Source organism: Phacochoerus africanus, chromosome 11 (genome assembly GCF_016906955.1).
Source record: "Phacochoerus africanus isolate WHEZ1 chromosome 11, ROS_Pafr_v1, whole genome shotgun sequence".
NCBI lineage: Eukaryota > Metazoa > Chordata > Mammalia > Artiodactyla > Suidae > Phacochoerus > Phacochoerus africanus.
The window spans coordinates 109,036,779-109,049,478 of NC_062554.1; the positions used below are offsets into that span (position 1 = coordinate 109,036,779).

Genomic DNA, 12,700 nt, shown 5'->3' on the forward strand with positions numbered 1-12,700 from the left:
TACTTAATGAATTTTATTACATTTATAGGTGTACAACAATCATCACAAACAAATTTTAAGGCATTTCCACCCCAAATCCTCAGTGCCTCCCCACACCCAACCTGTCTCATTTGAAAACCATACGTTTTTCTAAGTCTGTGAGTCAGTGTCTGTTCTGCAAAGAAGTTCATTGTGTCCTTTTTTTAGATTCCCCACGTAGGTGATAGCATTTGATGTTGCGGGAAGACATCATCTTGGGATCTGCTGGTGGCATCTACTTCCATCCTTTGCCCAGGCCTGACCCTCTCAGTCTAAACTTCCAAGCTTGGTGCCTCCTCAGATGCTCCCTCGTCTGGGATGAGGCGCCCTCCCACCTTCAGAAGGCTCCTGCCTCCTCAGTTCTCAGCTCCACTGTCCCTTCCCAGGGGGAATCCTCGCTCCCTCCCCACCCATCGAAAGCCACCACCCAGCCATGCTGTGACCTCACCCTGGGACCGTCAATTCCCTGCCTAGGGCTCATGTTTTCCTGCATATCATTTAGTTAGTTTCTTATCACCTTTCTCCTCCCACTAGAACCTGACCTTCATGAGAGCAGGGATGTGTCTCTCTTGTTCTCCAGTCAATCCCTGGAGTCCAGAATGATGCCAAGAGCCTAAGAGGTGCATAAATGTCTACTAAATGAACTTATCTCCTAATCTTGGTTTCCCTTTAAAATCCAACTGGTTGGGGTCATTACTGAAATGATGTCAGTCATTTTTGGAAGCTAATCATATGTTTTTTTGTTTTTTTTTTTTGTTTTGCTTGCAATAATTCTAGCTGCCCTATATTTTTTCCTTTAATACTACTCGGCCATAAAAAAGAACAAAATAATGCCATTTGCAGCAACATGGATGCAATTAGAGATTCTTGTGCTAAATGAAGTAAGTCAGAAAGAGAAAGATATATATGATAGAACATCACGTTTATGTGGAATATAAAATATGGCACAAATGAACCTATCACAAAACAGACTCACAGAGAGAACAGACTTGTGGTTGCCAAGTGGGAGGAAGGAGGGAGGGGGACGGATTGGGAGTTTGGGGTTGGTAGATGCAAACTATTACATTTGGAATGGATAAGCAATGAGTTCCTATTGTATAGCACAGGGGACTCTATCCAGTCTCTTGGGATAGACCATGATGGAATATAAGAAAGAGAATGCATATATATATATATGAATGATTGGGTTGCTTTGCTATACAGCAGAAATTGACACAACATTCTAAATCAACTACACTTAAAAAAAAAACTCACAAGAAAGTATTTTTTCCTTTGTTTTAAATGTACCTACTTGCTGTCTTCAAAGTTGCTCCTGGTTCTGCTCTACTAGGTCTTAGGGAGAAAGTTAATATTTACACTATGTTTTTCATGATTTAAGCTTGCAATCATGCTCCATATAGCTGTTGCCTTCCTAGGCGTAAGGATTTCATTTTATTTGTGAACATATAATAAATTCATGATTTTCATCATCTTGGCCTTTTTCCTCTCTGCCACGTCTTAGTTTACATTTTATAATTTGAATTTCTACATTTAGAAGAAATGACTTTCTCATGCTTTAGTTCCAGGGACTTACAAAAAATGTTGGCTTCCCTCCTTTGAAAAAGTCTCAGTGTATGTGTTTACTTACCTGTCCCAAGAGACTTTACTTACCCCGTACCCAGAGGAGGAATTAAGATGAATGGAAAGACAATGGAAATATAAAAAAAAACCCAACCTTACGTTCTCTTCCTGGCAAACTGCTTTGCGCTGCGGTCCTTTGCGGGCACGTTGGTGTGTTTGCAGGAGGGGAAGGGCTGCTAGTAGAAAGGAATCTTTAGGTGCAGGGATTATTTAACCCAGGTTTCTCTGAATTCAAGGTCTTCAGGGTGACCAAGGCCAGGCACACATATGCTAATGACTCACAGAATACTTGCTCTAAAGTTAGCTTTTAGGGGTTCTCGCTGTGACACAACAGAATCAGCGATGCCTCTGCAGCGCCAGAACGCAAGTTTGTTCCCTGCCTCCCATAGTGGGTTAAAGAATCTAGCACTGATCCTTGGCCCATGAATTCTATACACCATGGGGCCAGCCAAATAAAGAAAGAAATAAATAAGTAGATAAAGTTAGCTTTCAGACACAGTTTCCTTGGGGAGTACGTGAACTCTCAAAAAATAGTATCACAATTGTTTCCTGTTTTCTGCACTCTAGTACGTCCATGAAGCCATGCCATCCTTGACAAAGTAAAATTGAATGTTTTCTTCAATGTACCTTTCTCCCTGTAATTGCCCTTCAACCTTTGTCTGCTTCTTGACTCCCCCACTCATTGAACAGATATTGCCTTCTGCAAAACAAAGTCACTGTCTTCCTGGAACTTCCTGATCTTAGTGTCCACATGCTGGCCAGTGGGCCTGGGAAAGGGAGGAAGCCCCTGGTGCTCAGATGCTCTTGTTGCAGGTGGCAAATCCTAAACTGACTGGCTCATCCTTTTAAAACTCATTCATGATGACCTTTTATAAGCACTGATTTTCTTTTCTAACATTCTCCCTGCACCTGTTGGATCACACTCGCAAAGCAGAATCACAACAGAGAACCTCAGGGCATAATGCCTTCCAACTAGACTGTGGTGTTCCTGCTATTGATTGGCCTTGGGAATGGCTGAAGCACAGGGAGGCTGGGCTTTTAACTGGAATTTGCACTTATTGGGTGTACATTTAAATGATTCTCTGAAAATTGATTCGAAGGAAATGGTTTCCTGATGGTAAGAGAAGCCTAGGAAATGGGAGTAGAAACTGTGGACCACAGCTCTTAATGTACCCTGAGTGCATTTAGAAAGAACCGCACCTCCAGACACATTGTAAACCCCTGTTACCAAGGTCACTGGCTTGGACCCATTTGTCCATTATATGGTGTTACTCTCTTGTCCCAAATCAGGCTCATAATGCATACTGGACATCCCATAATTCTAACCACATTTTACCCAGCTGTATGTAAATTAATTCAAACCATGAAGCCAATATTCATGAAGCTACTTTAAGAAAGATGGGGGAGGGGCAGAGGGTGCAGCAAGAAAAAGTTCACTGTGGATGCATTCATGGAAGACCTGCCTTTGAGGAGTTAGCATCTCTCCATCGCTTTTGGAAAGATTATATCCCAGAGATGTGTGGTTCAGTGCCTGGACCTTTCTCTGCTGAAGGTGGAAAAGAGCTTCCAAGAGACTCGAGTGGAACAAAACACAAGAATCGCTTTTCAGATAATTAAAACTATTTTGGATTTTTTATTTATCCATCTGGTTTCTAATATAGTTTTAGTTAAATGAAAGACATTCACAAAGAATAGTAGGCATACATACATAATTTCCTTCTTTCATTCTAGTTTACATGCTGTTGCTTTTAGAGAGTGAAATTTCATGTTAGTTCACGGGATGGAATCCTGGTTGACTTTACAGAAAGAATATTAGCCCAGCTTTTCACAACTCTAACCTCCACCGTTCACCCCATGCTCACTGAAAAAATTTTAAAAAACCTGACAAAGCAAAACCTAGGATCAGTAACACTGAGAACCTTTTCTCAGCCCACAAGATAGGAGGCATCGCCGTGCTTCCACAGCCATCTCAGAATTCCGCAGTTCCTGTAAATAAACTGAGACTCGGAAGTGGTGCAGATCATCCAAGCAGACCTGCTCCTAAAACACATTTTCGCCTAGAAAATAAACTTGTAAATGCCTGCTGGGTATTCATACCCAGGTGTCCATGTATCTTTGCCACCTTCTGCCAGTCTCTGCTCCACAGAAAGTAACTATCTTTTCAACACGGTTTCCCTGTTTTATTGACATTGAGGTTCATGTACCACTTGTATCCAAAAAAACACCTCTATGAAATAAATTTAAAGTTTCCATCATCATCCTGTGGGGTGTGTGGAGTGTAGACAGAGCCACTGGGCTAGAAAAACAGTCACATTTGCTCTTCATGTTGTCTTATTTATAATCACACTGGGGCATATATAAACTATAAATCACACCCAAGTGGGACCTTAGGGCTTTGTACACATGGAGTTCTGACTTTTCTGCCTTTGGCTGTGTTGAGTCTCCCAATGTTGGCAGATTACCTCCTTGTCAGTCTCTCTGACTCATAATCTAGTAGTTGTACTTGTAATCTAGTAAGCTTATAGTTGCCTTGTAAGTCTACATTCCTGGACATGGCCAGGTGGCTCCTTTTGATATGACTTTCAACCACAAGTTGGAAAGTAAGTCTTCCAATATATCCATTGACTTTGGCCTTTTTATTTGGGTTTCAAAGTTATCTGCAGCTAAGAATCCATGGCACCTCACAAATGCCCTAAGAAGTAGATAAAACAGCTCTATCTTACATATGAGGCAAAGAGGAACAGAGGTTCAGCTACCTGGCCAAGACCATAGAGCATGTCAGGGAGAGAGAAAGGATCAGGGCTCTATCAGCTGACTCCCGGGATCCACTCTCACCGAATCATCATTTTAAAAATGGTGCCCATTGGTTTTTTGCCCAGGTTAGTTAGACATGCTATTTGTTTCTCATCTATTTCAGGATGAGGTGGTTCTATTGGGACTAGCAATTTAGAACTATTTTAGACTGGCTCACTGGAATTCAATTTAATAATTATTGGTTTTCTTTTTGAAAACTGCTTGACAGGACAGTGAAAAGGAAAAAAAAATATTAAGAGGTTCAAATCTCTCAGAAGTGTGAGATGTCAAGGGATTATCACAAGGCGTATGTAAGAGAAAGGAGAGGGAGAAAAAGGATACACTGAAGAATAGAAAAGAACAGGTCCTGCTATAGAAGGACATAAACGTTTCTTCTGGAGGCTACACTGACACTACATTTTTATTACCAGTAGCTGTTTGCTTTTCCTTTGGAATTTGCTATGGGTTGTCTTTGTGCACAGCTCTCAACAGCATCTGGTGGCTGGTCCACAGATGTTCAACAACATTAAGATCTACTTGGGCTCATGCCAGCTCTTTTTCCTGGGCCACCGAAATCCTGCTCCTGTTAGTAAAGGATGCTTATTTGTCAAATGCAGGGCAAGAGGAAATTTTCCAACAAAGGCTTTCAGCCTCTTGTCCCAAGCTCTTCAATAAAAACTTACACCACACAAGTTTCTCTTTCTCCCGACCCACCCTCTCTTTTTTGAGTAGCTGGTTGGAGGCCACAAGGAGGAAATGCTGTCTTATATACTAAGATGGGCCAGAGAAGAACTTAACAAGAATATAACTTCATACCTTCTGAGCTGGCTTCATTGAGCTCAAGTGAATATGCTTGAGAGCTTAGAACAGCATTGATTCTGAATTCAAAGTCCCCCATCCTAGCAACTCAAAACAGAGATGCATGCTTTATCCACAGAGGGCATTTTTTGCATAAACAACCTGAAATCAACCATCAGTTTTTCCTGAAACTTTAAAACCATCTCTTATTTAAAGAAATGTTTTTGTTTTTGTTCTGACTCTTTTCTTATTTAAAATGACTACTACTAGCCTATTTGTGTTTAATTTCTTAATAATTTTGAAAAGAAAAGGAAAGTATCAATGTATAGAGAACAAAGCTAGCATGGGAAATGCAACAAATGACAAATTTCCACCTGGTATCATTTGCTAAATGCCAAAGCAATAGCTATAAAAAAGGTTTCAAGAAATCAGAAATATTTTTAAACATAATGTTTAAAATGTGCTTATTTGATCTGACAATATATAAAAGAATTCTATGGTAGTCATCTTGGTCAAATAAGGTTATTAAATAATAACCTTTGTTTTCGAAAGGTATTTTGTAAATGTCTCATTGTTGTACTAAATGCTTTTCAAGTGCATTTTATGGAAGAATGATCAAGACCTTTTTAAATAAAGGATGTTAATGATAGTGCCTTAAGTAAGCAATTGTAAAAGGGCACTAGGATTCCCTTTTGTTCTGTGACCTTGACTTGGATGTGAATTAACTGGCCCACTGTCTCCTTTGGAATGTGTCAGGCACTGGTGCGTGTGTAGCTCTGGATAAGATTTTCCATCACTCAAGAAAGAGATCCTTCAATAAGTCAGGCATCCTGAGAATCTCGAATATATAACCCAAGTGAACTAGGATTTCCATTTTCTTGAGGGATGCCATCAGAAAAACAGCATCAGTACCCTTCTAACCTCATCTCACCTCCTTCCAGGAGGAGAAATAAAAGTGATTTTTAATCCTCGAAATGTTGGAGTCTTAAAATTCTTTTAACATACTTATTAAGCATAAGAGCCTGAACAATAATGATCGTAAATGGTAGTCATTCTAGAAATAACTTTTGTGTAATCTTTTTTAAAATAAATAAGTGAAATTATTTTTTGGATGCTCCAACAGGAGTTTTGCCCTGTTTGTGGACACAGATAGTCTATTATTTTAAACAGTTATTTGCTGAAGTGGGTCAAGGTTTCTGATTAAACTGAGGTATGGTTGATTAGACATGTCCATTCTCTGAGAAGCAGCAGTCACCAGGTTGTAATGCACCTGAATGTTAACTTTATCTGCCAAAGAAGATCCCTGAATCACAGCAGTGTGACTATTTAGGATGGAACAATACATGGCATAGATGAGTTAAAATATGGCAGGATTTTCCACAGGACTGCAGAGTAAAAGCAATAATACTCAATCACAACTTGGCTTTATTTTGGTATGTCCATTCAGAGGACACTGTCTGCTAGGATTTTGTCACAGGGGCTTGATGACTGGAGATTTAAAGAAAAATAAAAAGAGCCACCTAATTTATGCATTCGAGATGGTGCCCATACTCTTGCTACCAACCATAGAAGAAACAGAGCAAACAAATATTAACATCTTCCCTACCAAGGTGCGTACACACACATACAGTCTAGCCCAATACGTTGTAGGAAGAGCAGAGAGAAAATCGTTTGTAACAGCTGGTCATAGGTACCGTAGCTGAGAGTTACAAACATTGGAAAGGTCTAAGACTACATACAGGGAACTATATTATCTCGCAGGATCTGATGAAAAATAAAGCCAACAACCCCAATAGGAGACTGCTTCCCCTGGTTCTTAAAGCTTCTCCCAGTTTGTCGATCATGTTATTACATGAGAGGGGTCATACCCTCTCTTCCTACAGCTGCTTTTTTTTGGGTGGGAACTCTCAAAGAACTAGCATAGACTGGCAAATCATAGGTTCTCTCTGTCCCTTTCTTTCCTCTTCCCACTCACAGAACACCAAAAGAAATATTATATGAACACGAACTAGTTACTACAATAGCCCATTAGCAGCTGACTCTATGTCAAAGGAAGAAAAGGCTGGAGGCCATGGGTAGGTGCATCAGCTTTTCTCAAGAAAAACTATCCACATTCTAAGGGCTCTGAAAAATGTAGAAAACTTGCCCTGTTACCTGGGTTTTCAGAACACCTCTAAACACACACAAAATAGACAGGTATAACCTACAAATTTCAACCATTGCTTAAACTCTAAAAGCATTTTTTGTATTATTTTGTTTTGATACGGAAGGGGAAACTCAGCTATAAAGAAATATCAAAAAGTATTTTTTGTGGCAATCAGTCTCAGGAATTTTCTGTTGCTTGCCTCCCCCACCTTGTGCTGATATTTTAAGGATGTGCTCAGGAGTATGAAGTAGGGTGCTTCTGTCCCCTGCCCTCCTCCCTAGGAATTCCCCCCTCCCTGTCCCATAGCCAAAGAGCCACCCCTCAAATGAGCCATTCCTTTTTGCTCTCATCAATGGTCTCTGTGAAGTTGGGGTCGTTGTTCATGATGGCAGCATCGGCACTCTCTGCTGACTCTGCTCCCTTTGCCTCGTTGGTGTGGTAGGTGCCTTTGTGACGGAACATGTACCGAATGAGGAAGACCAAGGTGCAGAGGATGGTGAAAATCACCACGGCAATGACCCCTGGGGGAGACAGGAGGAGTACTAGAGGTTAAACATATCCCATATATCCTTCCAACACTTTCCAGCCCCCACTTGACCATGGTTCCCTCAAGTACTACCCTCTCCCATGCAAAACATGACTCTTCAAAACGACAACGATGCTGCCAACCATATCAGAAAACAAAGGACACTGCAGCCATCCTTTGGGCTGCTTCCTGGAAAGTGTACCCTGAGGAAACTCAGGATGAGAAAGCGTAGGGTTCTGGCCCCAGAGAGCTGAAGTGCATATCAAAGGAATGATGTTACCGCGCCCAGACTCTTGCATCTTCCCACACACAGAAAAACACTAAATTCCTTAACTTTAGATATCTGGTCTTCTTTAATTAATGGTAATCTTTTGATGTTCCAACTACCTGGTCTTTGCTGCAAAAACTCCTACATATCCTGGCTCCCCCCTTGTCTCTTTGGAGCAGTCTCTAAGAGCTATCTTAAGTCCAAGCTTAAGTCCTCAATTTTGACCACCAAATGAAACATAATTCCCAACTTTTAGGCTGTACACGGTTTTTTAGTCGACAACAAAAACAACAAAAACTAACAGAACTGAGAGGAGAATTAGAGCAATTCACAATTATATTTGGAGATTCCAACACTTTTTAGTAACTGATAGAACAACTAAACAGAAAATTGGTAAGAACTTAGAAGACCTCAAAAACACTATTAACAATTCTACCTAAGGAAGTAATACCAATCCTACATATTTGCCTTAAAATTGAGAAGGATACTCCTCAATTCATTTTATGAGGCCAGCATTATCCTGACACTGATACTAAAACCCAACAATTCTTTCAGTATTAAGAAAAATAAATGCAGAGATATTCTTCCTTAATAAAATTTTAGCAAATAGAATCTAGCAATATAAAAGAAGACTCTATTATGACAGAGCAGTTAATTATAGGAATGTAAGATTGATTTAACATTAAAAATAATGTAATTTATCATATTAAGCGAATAAAGGAGAAACCATATGATCACTTAAATAGAAGCACAAAAAACATGTGATAAACCTCAACACCCATTCATCATAAAGCCTCTTAGGAAACTGTCTAATAGAAAGACAATTTCAACTTGATAAATGGCATCTTTGAGAAATCTACAGTTTATATTGTGCTTAATAGTGAAAGATTAAATACATTCCCTCTAAAATCTAGAAAAATGTGAGAGTGTCAGTTCTTAACATCTTTATTCATGATTATGCTGAAAGTTCTAGATAGTGCAATAAAACAAGAAAAAGAAAATAAAAAGTGTAGATTGGGAATAAGTAAGAACTCTATTCTTAGAAGATGGGATTGTCTATATAGGAAACTCTAAGGACTATACAAAAAAGTTCCTAGAACTAAAAGTAAATTTAGCAAGGCAAAATGTGTATCTTTATATCTTAGTAAGAAACATTGGAAATGAAAGTAATAAAATAATACCATTTATAACAGAATTGAACATAGTTATTAAGATTGTACACTGAAAATCATAAAACCTTACTGAGAGAAACTAAAGAAGATCTAAATAAATGGATGGCTAAACCATATTTCAGTGTCAATATTGTTAATATGTTCATTTACAAATCTAATGAAATCCCAATGAAAATCATAACAAAATTTTTTTGGGGGGCAGAAATAAGCTGATTCTGAATTTTATGTGGCAATACAAAGGACCCAGAATAGTCAAAAATAATTTTGAAAAAAAGAGAAATAATTGTAGAACTTACACCGCTTATTTCTTTTTTTCTTTTTTCTTTTTTTTGTCTTTTGTCCTTTTAGGGCTGCACCCGCGGCATATGGAGGTTCCCAGGCTAGGGGTCTAATTGGAGCTGTAGCTGCCAGCCTATGCCACAGCCACAGCAATGTGGGATCTGAGCTGCATCCATGACCTACACCACAGCTCACAGCAACACTGGATCCTTAACCCACTGAGCGAGGTCAAGGATTGAACCTGCAACCCCATGGTTCCTAGTTGGATTCGTATCCGCTGTGCCATGATGGGAACTCCTACACTGCTTATTTCAAGACTTACTATAAAGATACAACAATAAAGTAAGAAGGATACTGGCCAAGAAAGATATATAGATCAGCAACAGAATAGAGTTCAGGAAAAAGACATACACATATAATGGTAATTTATTTTTGGCAAAAGCGCCAACTGAGGTTAAATTAGGAAAAAACATAGTCTTTTCAACAGGTGGTCATGGAATCACTAGATATTCACTTGGAAAATAATGACTTTGAGTTTTATCTCATACTATATACAGGCATTAACTTGAAGTGATTTTAGCTGAATAATTAAAACCAAACCTATAAAACTTGTAGGAGAAAACAGGAGAAAATCTTTACGATCTTGGGGTAGGCAGAGTTTTTAGATAGGATTTAAAAATAATCACAAAAATGTTAGGAAAATTATACTTAAATTTAAAATCTACTTTTCAAAAAATAATCACTAAGAAAATGAAAAGGCAAGTCACGAATTGGCAGAAAGTGTTCACTATAAGTATGTGTAATGAAGGACTTATATTCAGAATGCAAGAAGAACCCTTAAAAGCCAATAACAAGAGGTCAACAATCCAATTAAGAGACAGGAATGATTTAGACAGACACTTCACAAAAGATTTGCAAGTAGCAGTAAGCATGTGAAAAGATGCTCAACATTGCCAGCCATCAGATAACTGCACATTAAAACCACATTGAGTCACCACTACTCATCTACTAGATGGCCAGAATTATGAGGAATGACAATACCAAGTGTTTGGTGAGACTGTCTAGCAACTTGATTCTCGGATACTGATTATGGGAATGTAAAACGGTGCAACCATTTGGGAAAGCTGCATGACAACACCTTATGAAGTTAAGTATCTAATGTCTATAATCCAGCCATTGCACTCCTAGGAATTACCAAGGAGAAATAAAAACTTTTGTTCACACAAGACTTGGACAAGAATATTCATAGCAGTTTTATGCAAAAGAGCCCAAATCCGGAAACAAACCAAACATCTGTCAACAGGTAGTTAGATAAAACAAATTATAATACATTCATACCAGGGACTACAACTTGGCAATAAAAAAAACAGACCATTGGTAATGCAACAAAATGGATACATCGCCAAAACATTATGTTGAGTGAAAGAAGGCACACGGGTTACGTAAGTATGTGATTCCACTTGTATGAAACCCTACAAGAGGCAAAAGTAATCTATGGGACAAAAGCAAGTGGGGCCAGGGGAGGATGAAATACAAAGGAGCACAGAGTGGATGGAAATGTTCTATATCTTATCATGGTTGTTGTTGTGGGCGTATGTGTCTATCAGAAGTCACTGGCCTGTTACACTTAAATAGGATCAACTTCAATAAAGTCGATCTTAAAAAAGCAAAAACAATGAGCATAAGGATTATACCAGAACTTTGGACAATGTGATTCAAGCACTATTCTGAATGTATTCTAATTAGAGTTGTGTGTGTGTGTGTGTATACACACACATAGAATACATTCTGAATGTATTCTAATTCTAGTTACATATGTTTACACACACACACACGTATCTACTTTTTTCCTGAGGAAAATAAACCTACTGACCAAGATGAGTTGATTGGCTGAGTTTAAAATCCTTGATACGTTTATAATATTAGCCATACTCAGAGAGGCAGGAAATGTCTTTAGGAAATAACAAAGACAGAGCAAGAAAAGAAGGCAATAGGCAGCAGGGCTATCAATACTGATCCAAACACAAGGAACAATACTAGGAGACTATCCCATTATTCTGCAGGTATCAATGGTGAGAAGAAAAAAAAAAAACTGGAATATTTTAGATACTCTGACATTAATTTTCCGATAATTTCTATTAAGATTGCCCAAACCAGAGTGGAATAGTCCTTCTTGTTTTTGTAGGTAGCTATCCTGGACCATCTAGGATGCAAGAGGATGAGAGTGAAAAAGATTGGAAGGCATAAGAAACATCCTGCTGTTGCCACGACTGCCTACTTGTGGATGCTGATGCTGGCCAGCTCACTACTGCTGCTTCCCCCCCCCCCCCCAAGTCAACATTAAAAAGTAGTCAGGTTACATTTACCACAATGTTGCCACATCTGTACTTCTCAGCCCTCAATCATATTTAAAGAGCAAAATCAACAAAGTAAAATCTAGATAACTCTTTCCCACTTAGATTATGGTTTTATTGGAAATGAACCACTTTCCACAGGTGAGAGGCCACCTGAAAGTCTGTCCTGTCTGTCACCTACCTCCAATGATGGCCGAGTTCCTGTTGACTCCATTTCTTATAGCCTGGCCTTGTCCTGGATTATATGGAAAATCAGCACTGGCTGTAAGGGAAGAAATGAAAAGTCACGTATATCATTTATTCCAAATAACTTGATACTTATTTTTTCATACAGCTGTTCAACACTGCCTGTTTTCCCAAATGAGACCTCCATTTCATTTAAACCCTCACGATTGTCACAGCTATTTTCCCCAGGAGTGTCATAGCAACCTCAATGTCCACTGCTTTCCTTTGTGCAAGGCCCAGGTGAGCACTAGACTGATCCGGAAGGAATACCAAAAAATCGCAGAACGACCTGAGTCTGATGACAAGTTGATGTATTAGAACACTTTTTCTAAAGTTTGGCTGAAATCTGCCCCTCACCTACTTTTATCCCTTTCACAATTGATGGCATTGGATATATTTGCCAATGAGCTTTTTATAGCTTACAGCACTAATAAGCATTAAAAAACTTTTAAGTTGAAGTATAGTTGATGAACATTATGTTACAGGTGTACAGTACAGTGA

General features: G+C 39.0%; 1 protein-coding gene across 1 annotated transcript in view; it reads right to left on the reverse strand.

Moving 5' to 3' along the window:
* Window positions 1-3,240: 3,240 nt before the first annotated feature.
* LOC125112176 (contactin-associated protein-like 2) overlaps window positions 3,241-12,700 on the reverse strand; it is a 194,920-nt gene continuing 185,460 nt past the window's right edge. Inside the window, exons 9-10 of the mRNA XM_047754399.1 lie at window positions 12,156-12,236; window positions 3,241-7,896 (exon numbers count right to left, since the gene is read on the reverse strand). Of these exons, the coding sequence (XP_047610355.1) occupies window positions 7,697-7,896; window positions 12,156-12,236 (281 nt within the window). The 3' untranslated portion in view covers window positions 3,241-7,696. The remainder of the gene's footprint in view (window positions 7,897-12,155; window positions 12,237-12,700) is intronic.